Here is a 27,249-nt window from a genome sequence, read left to right on the forward strand (position 1 = left end):
CTGAAGAGCCACCTCCTCTGCCCCGCACCACGTGTGGCCTGCATGGGTCTTCCCTGAGGCTCACTTCTTCCCTCTGCTGGGGAGGGGTGTGGTGGTGGCTCCCCGTCCCCCTCAGCCAGAGAAGGCAGAGTTCCAGGTGCTCAGTGTCACCCGGCAGCCGTTACAGTTCCATCTCACCCCAGCCCTGCGTAAAACCCTCCCGGCAGCTGCCATCTCCCAAGGGTCTGGTCAATACGTGGGGCAGTGGGAGGAGCAAGGAAGGGGTCTTTAGCTGTGCCTTATTTCATAACTCCTGAATATTTGCTAAATTTATTCAGCTGGCAGTAGTTTTTAAATGGCAATAAAATTGATTAACCATTTTAAAAATTTTGCTTTTCAGGGCGCCTGCGTGGCTCATGAGGTGGGTTAAGCCTCTGCCTTCAGCTCAGGTCATGATCTCAGGGTCCTAGGATTGAGCCCTGCATAGGGCGCTCCGCTCAGCAGGGAGCCTGCTTACCCCTCTCTCTCTGCCTGCCTCTCTGCCTACTTGTGATCCCTCTCTAATAAAATTTTTTTTTAATCTTTAAAAAGAAAAACAACTATGCTTTTCTGTGTTACTCGTGGAAAAGTGCTTGGAATCCAATGTGGTCCCAGGAGGTCGTATGGGAGCTATACAAGCACACCTGGACATACAGCCTTAGGCCCTGGGTGAGTCTCCCACAGCTCCTCTCTCCCATCTCAGGCTGTCCTCCCTTCCCTCATCAAACAGCTCCAGGCTGTGCCTCCTCTCCAGAAGGAGCATTTCACCAGTAAGTCAGGAATCTTAAAAACAGGATCACTGGTGTGAGGGAAAGAAGACGGGCAGGAGGGCACACAAGTAGTAGAGAAAAAGGTCCTTGTCTTCCACCCTCCTGTGGAGACTACTGGTTTTCCTTCTGTGGTTTCGAGTACCTAAGCACAGCTCTAAGCACATATCTGGTATTAAATATCACCCTCCACAGCTGTTTACCAATCAAGAACTCAAGGTCATGGGAGGAAGGAAAGGTGACATTTGGACACAGGACGGAATACCGGCTTTCTCCCAGTCATGAGCACCTCAAATAAAGCCTCAGGCTTGAGGTTTCGTGTTTCCTACTACAAGTGTCTAAGCACACACCTAAGAAAAGGTGGCAGCCAAGCACAGCTTTGATAGATATGATGCCTAGCTCTGACAAATTGTTTTCGATGGAAGAAAGATTAATTGAGAAAAGGGATGTGGCAGGTCTCCTAACCGTTCAGGATCCTTCTAAAGGGATGAGGGAGCAGTGAGAGACTAGGAAGCCATCAGGTCAACCAGGAATACATGCCCCAGTGGGAAAGTGCTGCCCACCCCCCACTCATGTTCTTTGTGAGGGGTTCACGGTCACATGCCAGTAGTGACCACACACACACCGATGACCATACTCAACAGAGTGTGTGGTGGGGTGGAGAAGAGAAGACAGCGGGCGAGGGCAGGAACACTGGGGTTGGGGGGAGGAGGCAATTCCGGCTGAGGGTCCCCCACCTCAAGAAGACTGTAGACGAGTAGTGTACCTCCAGGAGGGCCCAGAAAAGTCCCCAGCCAAGCTGGAGACATGAGAGCAACTAACGCCTCTGAACAGATGCTACCCCAGAGAGGAGAGATTCTGGGTGACATGGTGAGATAGGCCTTTTAGCTTTGTAGAGCATTGTTTTTTATTTATTTGCCAGAGAGGGGATAGAGAGACAGCACTTGGGCACAAACAGGGGAGCAGCAGGCAGGGCAGGCAGAGCAGGCAGAGGGAGGAGACTCCCCGCTGAGCAAGGAGCTGGATGTGGGACTTGATCCCAGAATCCCAGAATCATGACAGGAGCCAAAAGCAAACACTTAAGGGACTACGCCACCCAGGGGTCCCTGTATTTTCACTTTCTTCATATCTTTTGAAGACTTTTAAGATTGTATTTATTTAACTGCCAGAGAAAGAACCCACAGAAACAGGGGGAGCAGCAGGCAGAGGGCGAAGCAGGCTTCCTGCTGAGCAAGGAACCCAATGCAGGGCTGGATCCCAGGACCCTAGGATCATGACCTGAGCCGAGGATCATGACCTCATCCCTGCGGAGTATTTTCTGATCATTTCAGGTCATCTTCACAATCATCTAGCGAGGTCTATAAAAGAAACTGTATCTACATTGAATAAATGAGGAAACAGGCTCAGAGAAAGTAATGACTTACCTGAGGCCACCATGCTGGTGATGACAAAGAAGCCTCTTCCAGAACAGACCCCGAGGCCAGGAGGCAGGGTCTCCCCAGATGGGAAAAATGGAAGCACTCACTGACAGGTGCAACTTCATGGACACGGGGAGAAGAAATGGATTTAATAATGGAATGAAGCAGCCCTAGCCCAGGACACTCAGGGTAAGAGAAAACGGGGGGGGGGGGGGGGGGGGGAGCAGCAGCATCCACCCTGACCACCGAGTAAAGCCAGGGTCCCAAACAACGCAAACAATTTTCAAAGAGTCCCCAACACCACCTGTCGAGCTGGGGAAAAGGTCATCTCAAACAACTGCGGTTCAGGAGCCGAACAGCCAATCAACAGTGAGCGAAAGAGTCATCTTAGGGCCAAGGAGGTATACCAAGAGGACAAGCAGGCTCTCAAGGAGAATGAGAACAAACGACCCAGGTTTTCACTGAAGAGGAGGCACATCAAGGACCTAGCAAAGGGTCTGGCACAGAGTAAATGACTAATACACACGTGTTGTGGCCGTTGTAGACAAGTACTGCTATTGTCCAAAAGCCAGGTCGATCCTCAAAGCCAGGCTGCAAGCTGTGGCCAAAACAAAATGCCTTTTGCTGTGTTCTATATGCTTCTTAATGACGAGACCAACTCAGACCTCAACCTTTCTGACTGAAGCTATCTTCAACCATTGCCATGCTCTATTCTGTTACGGGCAGCCTGACACATTCCAGAGAGGTGGCTAGAGTCGAGGACCAAGGGATGGGGTGCTAGTTGAATAGCCACGTTCTTTGGTCTAGATCACCAGCCCTGAAGGGCTTCCCTCTACCATCAGCCACACCCCAGCCTACCCTAGTCTCCTGACATCAGCAGAAGTCTATAAGATGGTTACCAGCCCACCTGCCACCTCCCACAGGCTGTTCAGCCTACCTTCAATCCTTACACACATCCAGCCCACAGACCCCCAAGCCTGGCCCACTGGCTTTAAAAGGGGGGAGCAATGGAAAACCATTGTGGAGGGGACCCTGCCTGATCGCTCTGTTCTCCACTGTCCGCTCCCACACACTTAGGCCTCTCTACTCCCTGCTGGTCTTTCCTTCCCTCTTTCCTAGGATTGCTAGAATGATTTGTTCTGAACGGCGACAGGTTTATAGGTTAGCCGACACCTCCGCTCTGTGGAATTTTAATTAACTTCTCCCATCGTCAATATGCTAAGGAACGGGGTCTCCATTCTCTGGGGTCAGCAATGTGTTTCAGGTCCTGCTATATCAGCCGTCAAATTGAAGAATTAATGACGTGGCTAATCGGCTCTAATTCTTTAGAAAGAAAAAAATTTGAAAGGGAGTTGCAAAGGGGGCAGGAGGAGGGGTGTAGTCTCTGTAGGGTGAGGAGAGGGAGGCTGAAGGGGGCTGAGTTGGGGGGGGGGGTGGAAATCAACTCTCTCATAAAAACTAGTGACTTAAACCCCCTGTTGGAGGGTGGCAGCCCTACAGCTTTCCCACCGATCACTGAGGTGAGGAGTGAGGGCCAAGGGTAGTGAGGGAAGACCCTAGAAGAACAAACACTCTGGCAGAGCAGGTGCAGGAGAAGAGTCCATGTATCCTGCTGGGGAGGAGAGAGGCTCAGCCTTGGTTCGAGAAAGCCTTAGAAAGCAGAAGTCAGGATGCAAAGTTCACTTGTTTACTGGTAAAGCTAGAGGAAAGAGGCCGAAGAATAAAGTAAAGCTACCATCAAAAATTTAGCACTTCTGGGGCGCCTGGGTGGCTCAGTGGGTTAAGCCTCTGCCTTCGGCTCCGGCCATGATTTCAGGGTCCTGGGATCGAGCCCCACATCGGGCTCTCTGCTTGGCGGGGAACCTGCTTCCTCCTCTCTCTCTGCCTGCCTTTCTGCCTACTTGTGATCTCTGTCTGTCAAATAAATAAATACAATCTTAAAAAACAAAAAAAGTCTTTAAAAAAAATTTAGCACTTCTGCCACAATTATCACTCTACCCCACATACCTGCCTTTGGATGAGGGCCCAATTGGACATGGGCCTCACACCTGTTCTGATGACTCAGCTCTGTAAGGGATACTCCACAAGACATTTTTCCAAGGGGAACAAACCAGATGTGGGTTGTGAGAGCAGGCTGGCTGGTGCAGTAACTTCCCAGGGGAGCTAATAGGCCTCTGCTTTGGAAGTAGCCCCAGAGGGCATATGCTCCAGAAGGGGCACTCTTGGAACAGCTGGCCTCAGTTACATTTTAACGGTATCCTTTCCCTCATATTTCCGGGGTAGATGCCTAGGAAGTTACCTCTGGAATGCTGTCTCCACCCCATGCATATATGAAATGAGCCACAGACTCAAGGCTCTGGAGGATTTTCAAAATCTCCAGAAGACAGGCTCAACTCAGCCTGCAATATACAGGGGGAAGACTGCCGAGCCTGCCCGACCTCAGAAAATAAAGCATTTTTACACAGGACAAAACCATATCCCAAAACATCTCCCTTACCTTAGTACTGGGCTGATAGCGATGGACCAGACTCGGTCTTCAGTCTGGATGGTGTGTAAGCACTGCCCCAGCTGACCCGAGGCCAAAGGCCATACCTGGAAACAGGAGAGGAGATGCTCTCGTTGGCACTGCCTGGGGTTGAGATGTGGGATGAGTGTCCCAGGGAGGCAGGGGAGAGGAATGGAAAGTCCTTTCTGTCCTGCAAATGCTGAGCTCGGAGGAGCAGAAGAGCTGTCCCAGCCTCTGGCTCACCGACCTGTACGGACCGCCCTTCTTAACGTCTACCTGAGAGGCCTTTCCGCACCACCCAATTCTATACCCAGGAATCAGAAGTTCACACTCTTCAGCTGAGACCTGACTCAGCAGGGTGAACAGGTGGGACTCACCTCTCTTAGTAACCTTCTTGTGTTGGTGGGTTTTCCTTTTTCCTCTCTCTCACCCAGATTTTCCTTTGGGAGGTAGGGAGGAGGGTCAACAAGGCCCAGTGTGGGGGAACAAAGACAGCAAGGAGAGAGGAGTAAAAAGAAAGACACAAGGGAAGGAACGAAGGGAAGAAGAAGAGAGGCTTCAAAGCACGAAGGTGGCGTGTCGTTGTTTGTTTGTTGATAATGCCCAGGATCCAGTGCTATTCGTGTCAGCAGGGAATTTAGCACCTAGTGTCACCAAAAGTAGCAGAAAAGCTTAGCTCTTTTAAGCTCCCATATCTCCTACAGGTTAAAAATATTGCTTGGAGCATGTTATCTGGTCCCTATCAGTCAGGAATGTACATTAGCAGCCACTCCGGCTTAGCTCTAATCAACACTCAGGGAGCCCTCAGCGGCCAGTGCATTTAGAAATCTCCCATTAAGCACAAGGCCCCCCTCACCTCACCCAACCCCAGATGACACACTCGGGGAAATAAGCCTCTAACCAAACAGAAAGGAAGGATGTACAGGACTGTCCCAGACAGCGGCCAAGGAGGAACCCTGAGGCTGCAAGATGGATCACTGACCTCTCAAGGTCCCCACAGTGCTATAAGGGGAACACACAAAAGCCAGTCAGGACCTTAGATGGAAGAACTTTCTAGAGACATTCCTTGAGTTTAAGGGGCAGGTGACAGAGCGGGGATGGTCTTGCCTTCTTAGGGTCACATGACATGTCTTCCCTATAAAAGGAGAAAGTGTTTTAAGATTTTGTGTATGCATGACAGGGGGAGGAGGATGTGAGTTCCTTCCAACATAGAGAAAAGAAAATAAACTTAACAAGAAGATCCTGAACAAGGACGGGCAGAAAACAAAGGTAAATACCACAACCTTCCTGGAGTGCCATGATTCTGGCTTACCCTGGATCTACAGCCAGGCCACTTTGCCTGTAACAAGATGCACTTTTAATGTCTTCTCTCACACAGTCCCAGCCCGAACGAGAGGTTTGCCTTTCCTCAGAAGCCAACTCCCTAGGAGGCAGGTAGGAGGGTAGGGAGACACTAAGGCCTCTGATTACACAATCTCTGGGGCCAACTCCAGTCCTGAAGTCACCAGTGCCCCCCAAGAAAGCGGCTGGTGGATTCCATGGTGCAAGCCACAGGACAAGGTTCCTGGTCTCCAGGAGTGGCTCGGGAAGCTTGCTGCCAACGCTGAGCATGATGTTAGGGAAGTGGCCAGGAGGTCCCTGGCCGCAGCAGCAGCAGCAGACCATCCACCAGAAACCCGAGTGTCATGACGCCCGAGGGAGGGGAGTTGACAACAATATGCTGATCACACCTTACTCTCAGTGGTCAAATCCAAAACAAACCCACCCCTGGAAAAGACAGAACTCAGCAGAAGTGGACATTTATACAGTCCTTTCAGAAAAGCAGTTGAAGACAGGCATCAAGACCCTTAAAACAACCACAGCCTCACACCCAGTCATTCTACTGCTGAGACCCTACCCAAAGATAACGATCCTAAAACAAAGAGAAACCTGTGCGGTAAAAATATTCCCAGCAGCCTACGGTTGCAGGAAGAGCAGGCGTGGGCTTTGGAATCAGACACATGTGTCTGCACCCAGTTTTTACTTATTAGCTCCGATCTTAGCGATGTTTCAGGACTCCTTAACCTCAGTTTTCTCATGTGTACAATGGGAAATAATACCTATCTTTTGAGGGCTTCAGAAAAGTCAAGAAATGTGTAAAGCACCAAACACAGTAAGCCAGCATCTGGCAGGTATCCAGCATTCAGTAATGGTGGGTCTTATTACTCATTAAGCCATTAAAGATGGCACAAATAATATGTAATAATAATAGGAAACCTTGTAACATAAAGTAGTTACAGTAGGGTAATGGAGCATGCAAAATATACTATGAGAATAATTATGTGAAGGAACAATTCTCCTAAAGGAGAAAAGGTGAAAAGGAACAATTGTCAAGTGCTCAGCATCATGCCTGGTTACTTGTACATAAACAAGCAAACCTCTGCACTGAAAAATAACTAAAAGAAGAGAAAGACCAACAAGTTCAAATGTTTCTTCCTTCATAGAGTCTCCCCTTTCAAGCCAGATGTGATTTCTCCACCTCTTTCTTTCTGGCCCTCTCCCTAGGGCCTCACACTTCATAGTCCTGGCCACTTCCCATCAGCTTCCGCGCCACTGCAGGCATGTCTCAGCTTGCCTCCAGAAGAGAGGCCATCTCTTCCTCACCTTCAATGAGCCCCAGTGCCTTGTGCACTACGACTTGCATATAGTAGGTACTTTTAGGAATGAATGGAAAAATAGAGGACTAAAGGAGACAAGGAAAGAATGGTCAGAACCAGCCCAGGCCCACTGAGAACATTCCTACATTCCTATCACATCTCAGGAGGGAGCTGGCCTCCCTAAACCCCAGAGAGGCAACCCACACTAAGTCATGATAATTTGAAAGTGGCAGAGGGGAGGAGGAAGACGGCTCTCTGAGCAGTCCCTAACTCAGAAGTCTTACAAAGAAAATGTTTTAGTTCCTTTCACTCGAATAAAAACAAATTTCTTTCCTAAAACACAGTATGTATTTGGGGGAAACAAACAGGCTATAGATGTTTACAGGCAAACAGGACTAAGTTCTTATGAAGCCTGGCATGTATCAGAAGCCTACAGAAGCCGCTACGGGACTGCAGAAACCACCAAAAAGAATGGAGGGCTGGTTATAAAAGACTAGCAGTGGGTAATGTAGAAACAGGTCAGGAAGTTGAAGGCAGCTAGAAGCAAAGACAGCAACAGAGAGGGAGCGGACACAGCATCCAGAAATCTGCAAAGATGGGCTGGCCTGGAGATCACTGGGGAACCCCAAAACAGCAGGCCAGCTTTTTGGAGTTGAAGAACTAGGACACAAGGGGAAATTCTGTCACTGACTTAAAAGAAATCCTCAATGGGAAAAGGATGAACTGTGGTGACAATTTTAAAATTAGAAAGTACCTACTTTAATGCTGAAAAACAAACTGAATCTACCAAACAGGGTTGAGGCAGTACTTAAAACGTGATACTAGGGGCGGCAGGGTGGCTCAGTTGTTAAGCCTCTGCCTTCAGCTCACATCATGATCCCAGGGTCCCAGGATCGAGCCCTGCATCAGGGCCTCCTGCTCCACAGGGGGCCTGCTTCTCCCTCTCCCACTCCCTCTGCTATGCTCCCCCTCTCTTGCTGTGACTCTCCCTGTCAAATAAATAAATAAAATCTTTTCAAATTTTTAAAAAAAACATGAAACTAACCCAATATCCCAAATATTAGGACTATTATCCTTTGACTACAAGGAGTCCATCCCCCTGGATTGCTACCTTTGGTCATAAAGCTTAGTTTTCATTGCTCTGGGTGTCAGACCCCAGAGAAGAGGACAGAAGAAAGACATGTCACTGAAAAGAGGGGTCAGGGGAGACTTGAAGCCATAACAGGAAGATGCCAGAAGGCAATAGGAATATTTTTAGGTCACACATGCCAAAAAGATTTCTATGCAAATTGATTTCTGAGGAGTATAGCAAGTTAGGGCTAGTCTCTTTGGAAGGAATGGTACAACGACGGTGACCAATCAGAAACCTGAAATAAGTACAGGGTAAGGGAAACAGGAAATAGGCAATAGGAAATTCAGTTTCCAAGTTGGTTCAAAAGATTTTTCCAGGTGTTTCTCAGGTTTCCTGTGCTGGTGTGCACGTCTCTGACAGAATACAAGGTAAGGAAGTAAGGAAGAAATAAGCTAAGGGAGGAAAAACTTCCAGAAGTAAAAGGACCATATATAGTCCTTCTTTTTATATAAATTGGTGGCATTTTTATATGAAGGACTAATCACCAGAGGGTACCTGAAGTCAGAAAAGTTAATGAGTAAAAACTGCAACTTCCCTCTCCTGAGACACTCCCCAGGTGTCTTAGTGACCCATTTGCTGACATGAGCAGGCATTTTTGCTCCTGTTGACACTATGGAGTCTCCAGATGCTGGGAAATAGGCAAGTACGATACTGTTGGGCATCCTGTACCTTGACTGAATTGTCAGCTCAGTTTCCACAGCAGCCCCAAAAGACCAGGTACGTGCGGGCCCAGTCTGGGGCCGCTGGACACAGGGAGGGAGAAAGACGTTCTCCTCTGTCTCATGGGTGGAGGCCTATTTGACTCAAACTCGGAAGAGCGGAGTCCCTAAAGCAGGGGTCACACTACTTATCGTCCTCGTTCTGTTCCGCGTTGGCAGATGACTGACCACAGACCAGGCAGTTTGGCAATGACGCACCAAAATGCCTTTCTCTCCTCATCTTTCTACTGCTTGCTGACCACATCACTCTCCAGAGAAGCAGTAAAAACACATTTTAATTATCAGCCTGATTGCTTATAAACAAGGTGGTGAAAAATTAACCTCCCTAAACAGAGAGCAAGCAAAAGGAGGGAGAGTTTAAAATAAAATATTGGGGTCAGAACTCAGCCCACAAACTTGAGGAAATTCAGCGCAGGGAGGGAAAGCTAGCCAGGCCCTCTGTTTTTGAGTTCACGCCACATTTCAAGTGAGTGGCAAGCTTCCCAGCCACTGTCCACTCCTTTCTCAGGCCAGCTGGCAGGGACAGAGCCTGGCATGGTAACCTGCATGCCAGAGGCACATAAGTGAGTCCTTTATCGTGTCGTTCTCCCCCTACCCCCACCCAATGCCCTCAGCCAATCCCAAGACTCAAGGCCCTATCCACCCTCTCCCACCCCACTCCCTATAGACAGGCGGGAATAACTCTACGTAAGGGGGAGACCACTCACCTTGGCCGTTCTGTCCCTGGAGCCACTCACGATGATGCCCCCTCTGCAATCCACACAGTTCACCTCCTGTTCATGAGCCGAGTACTTGACAGTGAAGGTGCTATGAATCTTATGAACACCAATCTTCCCATCTCTAGGAGAGAAATAGGGAGCCCACCCCCAATCGCCAATTATTCTCTCTGTCGGAAGAGAACAAGGCTACAGAAGCAGCCTGAGTCTCCGGTGATGTCCAAATTTGCTGTTTTAAGCAATTCAGCTCAACAAGGCACTGAGCCCTGAGACACCTCTACTTCTTCAGTACACTTGGGGCTGAGCAGAGCTGAGAGGTAAAACAAATCTCCCCCATGAGAGTATCAAAACCAGCTTTACTTTTCATTAAAGGCTCTTCCTGTTTTCCCTCTCCAGCTAACCCTATTAAATGCCTTTGGTAAACCTCTCTGCTACAAATGGGGGAAAAAAAACACTGCCTCTTCTTATGGTTTCCTTCCTCACCTCTTTGGAGTTGAGAGAGAAAATCAGAGGCAGACAAGCAGAAGTCCCCTGAAGAATGCTAAGGAAGGAGAAGGAGAAGCCTGCAGCACTTACCCTCCTGCACTGATAATATGTGAGTTGGCCAGCACGAAGTGGCAAACGTCCTCATCATGCCCAGCAAAGACTCCCAGGGGCCGACGGTTCAAACTGGCACCATCTGGGCGGAACTGATAGGCCAGGATGAAATTAGCCTGGGATATGTACAGAGAATCACCTTCTAGCTGCATCCAGGGCATCTGACTGCAGAGACGTAAAACACAGTTTAAGAATTATCAAGATACAAAAAAAAAAAAAAAAAAAAAAGAATTATCAAGATACAGCATGAAAACTCGACTCCAATCTTTGGAGAGGCTGACTGATCCCCAACTTAGCTAAGGATAACCTGCACAGCTAAGCCTTCACCTCCCTCCTCTCCTGTAAAATTACGTACCCCCAGGCCACCCTCAGAAAACCAGAGAGATTGAGCTTAATGGTAACCTAATCTTCTCTGGACTTTCTAAAAGAAAGTCAGAACTAAAAGATCAATTAAATATCACTCTGAATTAGAGAACGCTTAAGACTCAAATTACTGGCAGCATAGACTTCTTGGGGGTAGGCAGAGTTCGGCGAATTCAATGACTGGGGTGGGGAGAGGGTTAAAAAGAAACCTTCCACCCAGACGAAGTGATTTTCTTTCATTCTGGATCCTCCCTGATTTGAAGTGTTAAGCGGTAAATTTCGAGGTTCCAAGACTCCCACACATACTTCTTACCTCTTCCCCCAACACAGCAGATGGAGAAAAGAGAAGAGTGAGCCCCAAGAAGCCCCATTCCCTTATCCCGCTATAGCAAAGGGGCCATTCATAAGTGAAAGGAATAAAGCCATTTAGGAAAGGATGCTAATGCAGTAGTTAGCTATCTAGGTCTGCCCAGGGGATAGCTGTGTTTCTGTATTAGAGGGTAAGCGGGGCAATGGGAAAACATGGCTGCGCAGCAGTCCACATAGTTTGGGGGCTCCAGGGAAATAGTCCGCTCTCCTAGGCAGCTGATAAAAGAAATCCACAAATAGTTAAAGATTCCCTCTGTAGTCTGGCAGGAGGAAGAAAGGTTAGAAGCCACAGGCCAGTCCCACGGCACAGAATGAGCCTTAAGAAAGAAATCTCTGCCAGGGGCGCCTGCATGACTCAGTCAGTTAAGCGACCGATTGATTTCAACTCAGGTCATGATCTCAGGGACTTGAGATCAAGCCCCGAGACAGGCTCCACTCAGCGTGGAGTCTGCTTGTCCCTCTCTCTCTGCTCCTCCCCCTCGCGCTCGCTCTCTCTCTCTGCCTCACACACACACACTCACACACGCACACATAAAGCATTTTTTTTTTTAAATAAAGCATTTTAAAAGAAGGAAAGAAAAAGAAAGGACGGAAGAGAGGAAGGGAGGGAAGAAGGTAGAAAGAAAGAAAGAGAGACAGAGAGAAGGAAGGAGGGAGGGAGGAGAGAGAGAGAAAGAAAGAAAATGAAAGAAAGAAAAAGAGAAGAGAAAAAAGGAAAAGAAAAGAAAAAAGATAGAAGGGAAGGCAGGCCGACTCTGCCAGAACCCGAGGTTCTCTGGTGGAGACTAAGCCCCTTTCCAAGGCGGACCTCCCAGCAGCCTGTTCTACTCTATGCAGGAGTTCTGCAGCTACCCGATCCCAAGCTAAGCACAGGGACAGCTGATTCATCCGCATTTACAGAGTCACCATCTCCCACTGCCAAGCCTGTCTGAGCAAACTGGGCTGTGTTTCTTCCCCAGACTCCTTAATACAAGCGTCATGGGAATGTGGAAAAGTTCTGCAAATTGACTTGACGGGCCATTAAATGCAGCTTGGACTTTGTAGTAGCTGAGTTTCTGCTCAGGAGGTTTTTACAGGCATGTGCATGTAGTATATAGGATGTGTGAAGAGTGTGTATAGATGCCTATATTCTCACTCATTGTGTGCTTCTTTCTTTAACAGCCCCTTGCACAGGTCTGTGGCACACTCAAGTGGGGAGCAAGCAGAAGGGGCTGGAATGCATGTGTTTAGAGCCATCTGGTAAACAGCCACTTGCCTAGGACGAGAAACCAGGTTCACACCAGGCGAACAGTGGAGAATCCCGGGGCAGCCTGGTAACTGCTTTGTGTGTTTATTTGCCAAACTGCTTTGAAACCATTCCCAAAAAAGACGTCAGGGACAAAACCTTGATAGAGAAATAAACTCTACTTTCTGGTATTAAAAGGCAAAAGCAGGAGCACAGGAAGAAGTTTTTTACCATAAAAATCTCTCTCCCCCCAAGTAGTTCCTTTACCATCACCAGTGCCAGGACCCGCGCACACTTCGCAGCACCCACCACCCAGGAAAGCAGCAGAAACTGGACACCAGCAAGGGAGAAAGGGTCCTCAAAGGAAGAAGCCTGAATGCAGGTCAACTTGCAATGAGGAACCATGATGTTCCTTATCCATTCCAACCAATCGATAAGAAGCACTTTTTTGGTAGAGAGTCAAGTGAAATAATGTAGCATCAGTGAAGCATAAAATGTGTGGTATTAGCAGTCCAAAGCCACTGTCTAACTTTCCTCGCAGTTCCGAGCTCTACCTCCTATTAACATCTAGAGCCAAGCCCATAGGTCCTATTTTGCCTTCGTAATAAAGTTGGGCCGAGGGCTAATGGAATGAAGGAAGTGAAGGTGTGAGTCCACAGAGTGGATTTAAACAAAACAGGTGTAAAACAAGATGGGTTGAAATGCTGGCTTCATTTCTTTCTTTCAGCGGTAGTTACCTCTGAGTTGGCGCATTATACGAAGTTTTGTTTTCTTCTTTAAACTCTTCTATTTTTTCAAATCTCTACAATACACATGTTATTTTTATAATCATAAAAATGCGGAATTTGGGAGCGCGTGGGTGGCTCAGTGGGTTAAAGCCTCTGCCTTCGGCTTAGGTCATGATCCCACCGTCCTGGGATCAAGCCCCATATCGGGCTCCCTGCTCAACGCGGAGCCTGCTTCCCTTCCTCTCTCTCTACCTGTCTCTCTGCCTACTTGTGATCTCTGTCTGTCAAAAAAACAAATAAAATCTTTTTAAAAATGCGGATTTGTTAAAATAAAGTGCACTTTTTTGTAATTTTTACAAATGTAAAAAAAAAAAAAAAAAAGACCCCCCACTCATGATGTTTAAAGGATCGCCAGGGCCACACCACTCAAGAGAGACACATTTCCACTCTAGCTAAGACCAGACTTTTTAACTTTCCAGCATGCTTTTCTGTCGCAGGTAGCTTTAAAAGAGGTAAGAGGCTACTTTACCTGCATCTCCACTTCAGCAGAATCCCCTCTCGGCAGCGCCCCAACCTCCAGTTCTGAGACACCTTCACCCGTTCCTTCACCGGGACACTGGCCATCCTGTTTTCAGATAGAACAGATGACCTAGTCATGACAACTCATTGCCAACCACAGAAAATTCTATACTTATGAGTCAGCACTCAGAGGAGTATCTAGAATACGTCTAGATATGAGTGATGGGGTTAGGACACAAGAAAGGAATAACTTTCTCTCCCTGCCCTAGGATAACCAAGAAAGCCAAGGACAACAGTCTGTCTGTCCATTACAGAGTCTATAGCAATGCCAAAGCAATCTAATAGAGAAAGGATAACAGAGAACTGGAACCACTGGCTATCCCTAAGGAAAAACACGAACTCTGACTCCTACCTCATACCAAACAGAAAATTAATTGAAAATGAATTTAAACATAACATCTAAAACTATAAGTTTAATAGAAGAAAATGTATCAAAATATCTCTGCAACTTGGGAGCTAAGCAAAGGTCTCTTAAGACACAGAAAGCAACAGCATGAAAGAAAAGTCTAATAAATGAGACATTATCAAAATTTTAAATTTTTGCTCACCAAAAATAAACATTTAATATACTTTGATATACACCACAGCCTGGGGGAAAATGTTCACAAAATGTATATCCGACCAATGGCTTATGTCCAGAAAATATGAAGAAATTAAAAGTATATGTGTATAATTGTATACATACATATATGTATATATTATACACACATTTATATATGTATATATGTAATTTTATATATGTAATTGCATGTGTATAATGTGTACACACACAGAGTTGTATACATATATATATATGAATATATTTTATTTTTGAAGGCCAGGAAGGAACTCTGCTACAACCTTGGTGGGAAAGCAAAATGGTACAGCCATTTTGGAAAAATGTCTGGCAGTTTATTATAAATCTAAACATATACCTACTCTATGACCTATCAATTACCCAAGAGAAAGCATATGTCCACAATAAGACTTGCACAAGAATGTTTATTGGAACTTTAGTCGTAACAGCCAAAAGTTGAAAACAGCCCAGGCAGCCAACAAGAGGAGAATGGGCAAACACCCCGTGGTATATATTCACCTGACAGAATGCTACTCGGCAATAAGAAGGGAAGAACTACTGATACACACAGTAATGTGGGCGGATCTCAAAAACGTCCTGCTGAATGAAAGAAACATTACACAAAGGAGTTCATGTTGTATGATTCTGTTCATGTGAAGTGTAAGGAGGAGAACTAATCTATAATGGAAGAATCAGAACGGTATCACTGGGAATCCTGTCACTGGGAAAGGGACTGACTGGGATGAAATATACAGAAACTATCTGGAGTAACATTCTATATCTAAAGCTTAAGGGGATTTGGGTTACACGGGTACGGATGCACTTGTCAAAAACGCATCAAATGAAAAAAAATGCACCCAATGATACACTTAAGATTTGAGCATTTCACTGTATATAAATTTTTGATAAATGAAAAGGCCCATAAACTAATATATACCAGGTATATGCACACACACTGAAGCATTTACAGGTGAAGCGTACTGACCTCTACAACTCACTGAAATGCATGATAAAGCAAATACAGTGAAATGTTAACTACAGAATCTAGGTTGTGGGTATATGAGTGTTCATGGTACATTTCATTCAACTTTTCTGTTTTAAATTTTTCATTTAAGAAAATGTGTCAAGAGGCGCCTGGGTGGCTCAGTGGGTTAAGCCTCTGCTTTCGGCTCCAGTCATGATCCCAGGGTCCTGGGATTGAGCCCCGCTCTGGGGATTGAGCCCGGATCGGGCTCTCTGCTCCGCGGGAAGCCTGCTTCCTCCTCCTCTCTCTCTCTGCCTGCCTCTCTGCCTACTGTCTATCTCTATCTGTCAAATAAATAAATAAACCTTAAAAAAAAAAAAGAAAATGTGTCAATAGTACTATCTGGGTGAGGAAAGTTAGCACAGTAAGAGCAATAGGAATGGCATAATTTATGACTGGGCTGGAGTGGTAGGGGATAGGGAGAAGGGCTCAAAGCCCCTCTGAAAATGCACCTTCGGACAGAATTTTGAAATCATGGGCAAGAATTTGAAAACTTCATTTTAGGCCCCATAGCTCCCCTGTGTTTCCTTGCCTACTCCACTGGACAATAAAGGCACACTGCTTGGAACACAGAGTGATAACTACCACGTCTATTGAGAAAAGAAGAGAGAGACTTGCATTTCTTCCCATCTCTGCTATACCATCACATTTACTACCATTTGCTAAAAGGCAGCAGTCAAGTCCTGCTATCAAGATTATAACAAATGCAGTTTAGAAAAGATGGTTTTGGGGGCACCTGGGTGGCTCAGTCAGTTAAGCATCCAACTCTTGATTTTAGCTCAGGTCATGAGCTCAGGGTCATAGCCCTGCGTGAGGCTCTGTGCTCTGTGAGCAATCTTGCTTGAAGATTGTCTCCCTCTGCCCTTCCCTCGACTCACACTCCCTGTCTCTCAAATAAATAAAAATCTTTTTTCAAAAGTTTCCTTCCGGGGCGCCTGGGTGGCTCAGTGGGTTAAAGCCTCTGCCTTTCGCTCAGGTCATGATCCCAGGGTCCTGGGATCGAGCCCCACATCGGGCTCTCTGCTTGGCAGGGAGCCTGCTTCCTCCTCTCTCTCTCTCTCTGCCTGCCTCTCTCCCTACTTGTGATCTGTATCTGTCAAATAAATAAATAAAATCTTTAAAAAAAAAAAAGTTTCCTTCCCGTTGCTTAAATGTGTATAGTATTTTTTCTAATTATGGGTAAGACTGAGTATCTGGTTTTATGTTTGAAAGCCATTAGCATTCCTTCTGGGAAATGCTTGTTCATACCCTTTGTCCCTGTTCCTACAAGGACTTTGGTCTTTTTCTTGTGAATCTGTAAAGGCTCTTCATATAATCTGTATTGTCAATTTTGTTCCAATTTATTATTCTTTTTATAGCCTTTGCCCATGTGGACACTTAAAAAATGTTTACATATCCATGACTTCACGTCAATCTTTTGAACACTTTAAAGAGAGTGAATGTTCAGGAAAGGGTTTCTTATTATAATTTTCTGGCTAGAAGAGATCAACCCAAAATAGGGTTGTTGTTTTTTTAGTAGGCTCCATGCCCGATTTGGGGCTTGAACTCACAACCCTGAGATCAAGGATCATATGCTCTACTGATTAAGCCAGCCAGGCGCCCCCAAAATACATTTTAATTTCAACCTTACTATGGAAAATCTTTCAACATAGTGAGTAGAGTTTAGTTAACTCAACTGAACACTATTTTTAAAATGATGTAGAATGTTCTATAATCTCTCTGGATCATAATTCCAAAGATAATTTATTTAACACTTAGTATGGTATTTATGATGAACCAGGAACTGTTTTTCATTTAGCCAATCTCTATGCATATTAAGTATCAATAAGTGTTTGTTGGGGCACCTGGGTGGCTCAGTGGGTTAAAGCCTCTGCCTTCCAGCTTGGGTCATGATCCCAGGGTCCTGGGATCGAGCCCCGCATTGGGCTCTCTGCTCAGCAGGGAGCCTGCTTCCTCCTCTCTCTCTCCCCCTGCCTCTCTGCCTACTTGTGATCTCTGTCTGTCAAATAAATAAATAAAATCTTAAAAAAAAAAGTGTTGATAGTTAACAATTATATTTAGATAGTTCACAATTATACTTCCTGTATTTTATCCAATTAGAAGACCTTGGAAATAACCAATAAACAAACTAGCTGATAATTCAATTTAAAAAGAGAAAGCCAGAAAGCACCCAAATTGATATGAACTTAATATATAACAAACAAAGTAAAATTTTAAAATAAGGGAAAAAATCACTACTTCATTAGTGTTGTTGGGTTTTTATGTAACATGTTCCCAAGTTTATGAGAAAGAAGGGAGGGAAGAGGAATATACATGCCTAGAAAGAACATGGCAAGTAAATACTCTAAAACAGTAAACTGGCAGGGGCACCTGGGTGGCTCAGTGGGTTAAGCCTCTGCCTTTGGCTCAGGTCATGATTTTAGGGTCCTGGGATCAAGCCCCGCATCAGGCTCTTTGCTCAGTGGGGAGCCTGCTTCCCCCTCTCTCTCTGCCTGCCTCTCTGCCTACTTGTGTTCTCTCTCTCTAATAAATAAATAAAATCTTTTTAAAAATCAAATAAAATATATTAGTAAACTGGGTCCCATTTCCCCTCACTTACTGGGGATGCTATAGGACAGTGAAGGAATGGTCAGACCAATATACTGGTCTGACACTATAAATTATTTATAAAATGAACAATTAAAAAAATAAAATAGTTAACTGTGGATAGTCATCTTTGTGTGTTACTTTCTTTGTGTTTTTCTGTATTTTCCAATTTTTCTACACTGTAATATTTTGGTGAAGAAGAAAATACTCATTAAAGTAATAATAATGCCTTTAAAAGATAAAAAATAAAATAATAATGCTGGTGACAAAACTGGGTTATCAATGGAGAAAAAAACTGATTTACATTATATCTCATAACCCAATTTAATAAATCCTCCTAAAATGAAAGTGAATTTAAAAAAATTTTTAAAGACTTTATTAGAGAGAGTGAGAGAGAGGGGGAGTGAGAGCATGAGCAGGGGTAGGGGCAGAACGAGAAGCTGATTCCCAGCTGAGCAGGGAGCCCCTATGTGGGGCTTGATCCCAGGACCCTGAGATCATAACCTGAGCCAAAGGCAGATGCTGGACTGAGCCACCTAGGTGCCCTTAAAATATTTTTTTAACTAGAAGATTTTAAAGCGTTTAAATGTTAAATGCTGCACAGAAGAAAAACAAGAGATTAAAATGAAAACAACAGAGTATATACAGGGGAAAATTAACAATACCATAGGTACAAGTTTTATCTCTAAAACTTTTAAGGGACTGACAGAAATCTACCAGAATAACAGCCGGTCTCCAATGCCCTCTCATCCATAACCGACAGCAGATAAGAACAGTCTCACTGTGTCCACAGAAAAAACGCTGAGGAAACATCCCACAACGTTAATACAGACTTGCATATTAAAAAAATTATTAAAGTGCCATCTCACATCTATTACTAGGTGAGAAAAAAAAGGAAGTTGGCTTTGGTTTGATGAAAGTTTTGGGTTTGGTTATACATGGCAGGTAGCACACTGGGACAGCCCTTCAGGACGGAATTCTGTCTAGGAGAACTGTTAAATGACAGCTTCTGACTGAGCATTCCCATTTTCAGCACTAAATCACCAAGAAATAATTCAAAAGAAAAATATATATTTTTACGAAGATATTTATAGTTGCGGCTATATATTTGAGCTAAAACCTGGAAACGGCCCAGATGTTTGTCTGTGGGGGAGAACAGTATACTCACGCAATGGATATCCTGCCACTAAAAATGACAGATGTGGGAACTGCCAAACATTTTGGAAAGGACCATAGCGAGCGATGGTAATTTTAAAATGAAATCCAATTATAAAGACAGAGGTGAAGATATGCTACATAAAATTACGCCTCCATAAACACGTCAGAAGAGGTAAATAGATGGTGCTTTGGCAGTGGTTTCTAGATCTTACATATTTATACAGATCTCTCTCACATAATTGTTGATCATTAGGTCTCTCAATTTACCTTTAACTAAATAGTAGAATCAATGCAGTTGTGGGAAAAGCCCAGAACGCACACTTAGGAAACTAGGATCTGAATCCCAGTTCAACCTCTTATTAATTATAGCATTCTGGGGGCACCTGGGTGGCTCAGTGGGTTAAGTCTCTGCCTTCTCAGCTCAGGTCATGATCTCAGGGTCCTGGGATCCAGCCCCACATCGGGCTCTCTGCTCAGCAGGGAGTATGCTTTCCTATCTCTCTGCCTGCCTCTCTGCCTACTTGTGCTCTCTATCTGTCAAATAAATTAAAAAAAAAAAAATTATAGCATTCTGGTGACCTGACTTCTCTAATGGCCAATACCTTCCCCCAAGAAATGAGGACAGTATTTCTCACAATCATGATTTTTTAAAATGACAACTAAAACAAAGTACCGTGTAAGTACAGAAAACGTTCATTCTTTTTACATAAATATAAATACAGGTTGTAGTTAATACCACTTAATAGTGTCATTCCTGAAGCTGATCCAATAACCATTTATTTTTCTCCTAATTAATTACAATTATTAAAAATTGTTCCAATGTCAAACAGTAGTCCTCTTTCAGGCTGAATGATAAGGATTTGAGTGTACACACATTAAAGCTAAAATATGTTAGTGAATTTGTCACTGGGTGAATGCGATCCCCGGTTTCACAATGCTAGAGAGCAAGCCTCGTGATCAGATGGAGAGAGAACTAAGCAGAGCAAAGGACAGTTAACAGGATGGACAAAGAATTAAACTCTTAATGAGAAAGATCAGACTCCCTGTCAAATCTTCTCTCCCAGGTTATAAAAGAAGACATCCTTTGTAGCTCACCTTTCCTCTGGAGTTAGGTCCAAGTTAAGAGGTAGAGGTGAAACCAAAAATTGAATATTCTGGATCACAGCAGGAAGGAAGCAAGGGGGAAAGAATCAATATATTTCCTGAACTGGGTTAAGGACAACACTTCTCTCATCTCTCTGAGCACTTAACTGCCATTTGCTGACACTTTACTAAGGGTCAAAGCACTGCCCTAAGGGCCTGATCACCCCAGCAAGAAACTTTCAAAGTTGAACTTTAAAAGCTGCTGCCAAACAGCAGGTGCAGGCGTCCTCTCCCACAACCAACGCCATCCTCACAACACTTGGCTCTGGCCCTTCAAATCAAATTTCAACTTTGCCAAGCCACTCCCTTTGGCTCCGACTTGAGAAATAGTACCACTTTGTTAAAAGTAGCTTAACAACTCAGCTTTTTCATCCCTTTTGTCCACTCCATCATTCTTGATGGTTAGTTTCCCTAGCTGGTGGCGAAATCATATGGCTTCAGCACCTGAAAAATCAGAAGGAATAAAACAATCTTTCTCTGAAAATAGGTACCCATTCTCTCCTCCCTCCCCCCTTGGGACCTGTCATAGTCCAGTCAAAGGGGCTGGTAGAACAAGGCAGCAGACGTGCCTAAGAAGACAGGAGCAGGTGCCCCTTGGAATTCAATAAGGACCCTTGTTCCCACCTTGGAAATGCTCTCTGGTTGGCTGTTTCTCCAACACACTTGCTGGTTTAAAGTGGGAGTGCTCCCCCCGAAAATGATTAGTGCCCTGTAAATAAACCTCTCAAGGGGCTGTTAATGCAGGGTTAGAATCCCTAACCGGCCTGTGGGCCTGGTGGAACTTCATTTTCCCAGCCCACCTTCTCTTGCCTCAGGCTCATTTTCCACTTGGGCCCCCTCCCTCTCAGCTTTCCGGCTCTTAGTCACCATTACAGTCTGACTGCATTCCTGGGCGCAAGACCTATTTTAAACAAAAACAACACAACATGCACCCGTGGTAAGCTATGGGGCCCCTTAAAATCTTGGCAACCAGCGAGTCCAGAGGGACAGAAATTAATCTAGGCAGTTATCTAGAGTCCCCTTTCATTTCACGTCTCCTCCTTCACCCGGCAAACTCAAAGCAAATAAATAAACCTCATCTGAATAGAAATGCCTTGTGCTGAAGGAACGGAAACGGAGGTATCTCAGGGAGGTCTGAAACTCCTGGATCCCAACTCAGTTTTCCTCTCTGCCCCATCCTGCAGTTCGGCTCCCCTGGATGCCGTGGAGGCCACCGCCCTGCATGACTGGCATGACTTCCATAAGCCTTAGTCCCTGCTGATTCGGGAACGCTGGCAAAGGTGGGGAGCCTGTCCACAAACGGAGAACAAGGCCATCTCAGGGCACCGGGGCTAAGGAGGGGAGACGGGACTATTCAGAATGATGCTCACGGCTTGGAATTTTAACCTTGCCTCTTGATTTATTTGATCCTGTTTTCCAGAAAGACTGTCCCTTGTACTGCCTGTGCCTACTCTACTTTCTACCAGTACTAAGAATCTGGCTTTAATGTACAAGTTTTTTTTTTTTTTTAATGTAGTTAATTTTATTCTTTTTAAACCACAAAATAAGAGTCTTTGGTGGTACAAACGTTGACTAGTCACAGTCTGGCCAACAGTTCCCATCTGGGGAGGAGACAGTCAGTCAATGGCCAGAACTCCTGAGGGGTCCTTTTAAAATGCTAACACCCAGGTTAAAAGGCTCAGGCAAGGGCTATGGCGCTAGGAAGGCAGTGTACAAGTATTTAAACAGTCCAAGGACACTTCTCACTCTTCATTTACACTTGCATTGGGTCAAATCTTCCAATGGCCTCAGCAGCTGAGGCCTATAATTAAGATTTTAAAAAAATATTTATTTATTTATTTGTTTGTTTGTTTGAGATCGTGAGGGAGAGACCAAGCACAAGGTGAGGGAGGGGCAGAGAAGGAGAGAGGAAGAGAGAGAATCCTAAGCAGGCTCCACACCCAAGACAGAGCTGGACATGGGGCTCAATCCCACCACCAGGAAACCATGACCTGAGCCGAAACCATGATCTGAGCCGAAATCAAGAGTCAGACGCTCAACAGACTGAGCCACCCAGGCACCCCAAATAAGATTTTTTTAAATCAATGAATAATCACTATATTGTGTTAAACTGCTTACTCTTCTGGCCACGAAACAGGGACACAGCCCCAACAGCCAGGGTGAAGTGAGACTGTTCCCCACAGTGATGAGAGGACCATGCACAAGATGAGGCAGCAGACCCACCTGTCCCTGCACACAGGCGAACTCTGGCCAAGCCCATCTCTTCTACATTCATTCCTACCCTTATACCATCTCCTGAATTGTCAGCACCAGCCTACCCTGTCCCAGACAAATGCTTGCTTTTCTGTTCTGGTCACTAGTCAAATTCACCCATTCTTCAAGATCCAGGTTACATCTCTACTTTCCTAAGTCCTGCAAACAGCCCTCTCCCTCTCGTGTGAACCCCTGGACTGAACGTACCACAAACTGAGGCACTATTAACTTTCTGCGGCTTTATGTCTTGTTTGTCCTGTACAGTCCTAAATTCCACAGGATCAAGTCTTAGCTCTTAGTACTTGTAAAAGTACATCCCAACCGGCATGCTGCAGAGCAGTGGTATACCAGGACCCCCGAACAACTGTGCCATCACACTTCAAACAATTTATAGAATTGACTTTCATTCAACTCGAGATCCACCCACTTTCATGAAGATTTCAGACAAACCACTGAGCCACAACGTGGCCCCTGGCCCGATTTGCTGCAAATGAGATAAAGGTAGCGTGTTGGAGGAAGGTATATGAATGGATGTAAGAGAACAAGATCAGGGCAGTAAACAATTCTACTGGAACAGGAACCTACCAGATGGTGAATAAATAAATGTACAGGTTTTCAACTTTCTAAAACTTGGTTTTTTTTTTAAATTTACCTTTTAATCCTTTCATGTACTACCAAAAATTCTAACACCATATAAAAGTATGTCCTAGACACAAAATGGGAGAACCCTGGGCCTATCATAATAGGTATTTTGATAGTTACTGTTTAGGAACCACTTAAGTAAATCCTCCCTTTGGCAAGTCACACTTTCAACAATACTTGTAGCTTTTCAGGAGCCCAGACACACTACCCTCTAGCTCCAAAGTCCCTTCCTAAAAATGTATAATACACCACACCTTTAGGAATTCAACCAAAGCCTCCAAATTCTTATGCTACAGAAGCTCAAGGGAAGGAACTTGAGCAGATAAATTACCTTAATGTGGTACCACATGTCAAAGCTGTCCAAAGAAGTTTCAGAAGCTCTAGGTATAACCTCAATTCATAACCCTGAATATAGGATTTAGGACTGTGTTCACACTCACCTTCATTTCCTCCTACTATTGGTCAAGTTCTGTATTTGCAAGGCACTTGACTGTGTATGTTCTCCAAGATGTTAAGAAATATTAAGCAATGGGAAAAATTTATGGTCGAACACTTTAGACAATGCTGGCTGAAACAAAATTAAACAGGTCTCTTGACTGCAGGACTTCTCAGTGTCTTTCATTTACCAACAGGCATTGTGAACCTCCAGAAGAAGTGATACGGAGCACAGCATTTCCCATACTCATTTGATCACAGAGTAAGTTTTTTCATGAATCCCACAGTACAACTTTCAGAAAGGCTGATCTAGCAGTTTCTGAGCATAAACAACAGCAAGAAAGATGCTACTATTTTTTTGTGAACAGGCCATCCTCTCAGTGAGTCATGAATTAGGCACTAGCAGCTTCACAAGTGGACTTTGCTCTCATACCTTGAAAATGACTTTTCCCTGGGCTCCCCATCTGAAATGTAAGGAATAATTACACTGCTCTGTTTCTCAGGGTTGTTTTTTATTGTTTTTAATCTTGCAACTGTGTTCCATATTAATCACTAAAACAGGTTCTCAGCCCAAGTAGCCAGACTTCAAAATCCCTGGTGCCCTTCCAACCTGGATGAAGGGATGGAAAGAACATGAACCAGACGCCACCCAGAAAGTTTTTACATCTCCAGTTTCAAGGCCAGTATGATAAAGTCAAACTGCAGCCAAGGTACCAGATAAATGAGAGGTTCTTCTTTAGTAACTCACTTCTAAAGAGAGGCCCCTCTTGGGCTCACACAGCAGCACCTGTATCTGAATCTTGACTCACCTTTTCAATATGGACTTTCTTTAAAAAAAAAAAAAAATCCCCCTCCCCCGAAACATGGGAGGTCAACACTGGAGCTACAGGAAAGAAAGAAAAAGATGTACTGGAAGAAGACTATTTCCCCTTCTCTGCAGAGAAAGAACCCATAACAAGCTCATGAGCAAGGGAAATATCATTCCTACTGGTGAAAGAGCTTTCCAGGAAAGTATCTCAACATATTTATTATAAAACAATTTAATTTCCCTGTCCCATCACCTGCCACCCCATCCCTGTTCCCCCCCCCCCAAAAGCCCACAGATTGTGGATTTCCTCTCATTCTTGGCTGAGTTACCAGAAGAAACATAATACCCCCTCCGGACTGCTCCCAACAGCTGCTGGAACAAGATGGGGAGCTGGGGTAACCTTCCAAAGCTGCCTCTAAAAATGACCATTCCCCCCGCCCAACCAGGCAGCCAGTGAACATAAGACTTGTCTCTCCCTACTTTCTTAAAGCGAGGAGAGACCCCAAAAACGACAGCATCCCCTAGTCCAAAACATTTGCCTCTACCTATCTGATCTTCTCCATTTGACCATAAGCTGAAAGCTGTGTATAGTAAGCCCCCACTCTGTGTCTTCACTAACATGCGTTTCTTGAAACAGTCCTCTACTAGAATCTTTTATTTGTTTGCTTAACCCACCAACTTCCAAGTTTGGATTTACCAAACTCCTAGTCAGTATAATCTCCTTGTCTCTGTCCACCTCCCCAAAACCACATGCCTTGCGCACACACACACACACACACACACACACACACACACACCTCCTTTCAGGTCAAAAGCCTTGAAAAGCAAAAGTCTAGGAACAAATTCAGCAATGACTACACCACATCCCAGCCCTCTCCCTTTCCCCAACATCATCAGACACTAAATGCGCTTCGGTTCTGGTAGAAAAGCCGCATCACCAGGCAGGGGAGAGACTCCCTCTACTCTTCAGCATCTCAGCGGAGACCACCAACAAAGAAGTTCATGAATGTCAACTGGGAGCAAAGGCAATATCTCTCTCTGCTGAGGAGAAACTGGATGGAGTCTCCAGCGTCATTCCCCAAAGGTGACAGCCGGGGTTGAGGAAAGACCGTGAAAACTGTACAAGAGCTGAGGGAGAAAATATAATGTAAGGAATGATTCAGAATCAGGGGCAGAAGAAGGTGGAGGGATGAACTGGCTGACCCCAAATGTCTTTTCCATCTCTAACTCCTATGATTCTTTGACCTCCAATTTTGTGCTGCAGACAAGGAATGGAAAGTCAACAGACGTGGCGATGTTTTGAAAGAGCCTGGCGGTCTGCTCTTGTCATTTAGTGGCCCTTGCATGTATTTTTTAAGGTGTCTCTAAGCCCTGTCTTCATTTCACAGTTGTCACCTTTCTCAGCAATTTGAGCTCATGTCAAATACCAAAAAGAAGGAGAAGAAGAAAGAATGTACTGGCAATTAATTGTGGGCTAAAGAGGGGCAGCCCAGGGCCCATTGGGTGGCCCAGACCTCTAGGGAGGGCAATGAAGATGGTTTGGGTCTAACGGAGAACTGACTCAGAGTTGAGACAAGGCAGCTAAACCTCTAACAAGAGATAAATTCTTTCTGCAGACAGTCTCATCCTCGGCTTTAGATCAGTTCAAGCACTCACATGATTTGGGATTCACAAACATATTCTTAATTAGCACAACTGCCTCATTTCCACTGACTATAACTAGATTTCCATCTGAATTCTGTTCAAATCTGAGCAAGACTGCTGAACAGAAAGGACTTTCCTCAATAAACCAAATCTAGGGCTCCTGGGTGGCTCAATCAGTTAAGCGTCTACCTTCGGCTCAGGTCATAATCCTAGGGTCCTAAGATCGAGCCCCGTGTCGGGCTTCCTGCTCAGCTGGAGAGCCTGCTTCTCCCCATCCCTCCGCCTGCCACTCCCCCTGCTTGTGCTCTCTCTCTGTCAAATAAATAAATAAAATCTTAAAAAAGAAAGAAACCAAATCTTTGGATTCTCAACCTTGTCTGATGGTTAACTCACCTGAGATAAATTCTGGAGCTGAGCCAAAATCTGTTTCTGTAGATCAGAGTGAGGGGTATGCCAATTTTCCAGAAAATTCAAAACTTGACTCTGTCCTCACTTTTCCAAACAGCTGATATCATCTTAAATTTTCAACATTTACTGGCCTTAAGAAGAGTCTACCTAGGGGTGCCTGGGTGGCTCAGTGGGTTAAAGCCTCTGCCTTCGGCTCAGGTCATGATCCCAGAGTCCTGGGATCGAGCCCCGCGTCGGGCTCTCTGCTTGGCAGGGAGCCTGCTTCCTCCTCCTCTCTCTGCCTGCTTGTGATTTCTGTCTGTCAAATAAATAAAATCTTTAAAAAAAAAAAAAAAGAAGAAGAAGAGTCTACTTATATACTCCCTGTTCCATAGTTCTGAGTCAGAACCAGAGATGAACCCAGCGCTAGGGTCAACCCAAAGCTAAGATTACATTGTCACACAAAGATAATTCTTCCCTATTGTCTCAAGAATAATTTTTTTAAAATCTGTATGGTTCCTCAGTAACTTCACTGTCATTTTGATTTTAGCAGCTCACAATCTTTACCTGAGGGGAAGGTGCTAGACACAGAAAATTCAAAGTATGGGGCAATGAAATATCTTCAGAGATCTCGTCCCAATAGGAGCTGCTCATCTTACAGACCGTGAAGATTTTGGGTTTCCTCCATGTTTCTGCCTTGAATGTTAGGAAATTCATCCCCTACCACTCAAGTTTTAGAAGACTGGAAAGGATATAAGCAGCGCTATATTCTCACACGGTCTTGGAAGAAAAGGCTTCTTCCGTTCTTCCAGTTTGCATTGGGAGGTACTAATTGCACTA

At 45.0% G+C, this 27,249-nt stretch overlaps 1 protein-coding gene across 4 annotated transcripts in view; it reads right to left on the reverse strand.

Annotated features, from left to right (window-relative positions):
* FBXW4 (F-box and WD repeat domain containing 4) overlaps positions 1-27,249 on the reverse strand; it is an 80,899-nt gene that overhangs the window by 47,879 nt on the left and 5,771 nt on the right. For 3 of the 4 annotated variants that reach the window (XM_046026192.1, XM_046026191.1, XM_046026193.1), the window contains exons 2-5: positions 13,724-13,819; positions 10,489-10,674; positions 9,904-10,036; positions 4,701-4,795 (exon numbers count right to left, since the gene is read on the reverse strand). In XM_046026192.1, the coding sequence (XP_045882148.1) occupies positions 4,701-4,795; positions 9,904-10,036; positions 10,489-10,674; positions 13,724-13,819 (510 nt within the window). Of the gene's footprint in view, positions 1-2,640; positions 2,802-4,700; positions 4,796-9,903; positions 10,037-10,488; positions 10,675-13,723; positions 13,820-27,249 lie in introns of those variants that run through there. The other variant, XM_046026194.1, reaches the window with a different exon arrangement.

This window comes from Meles meles, chromosome 13 (genome assembly GCF_922984935.1).
Source record: "Meles meles chromosome 13, mMelMel3.1 paternal haplotype, whole genome shotgun sequence".
NCBI lineage: Eukaryota > Metazoa > Chordata > Mammalia > Carnivora > Mustelidae > Meles > Meles meles.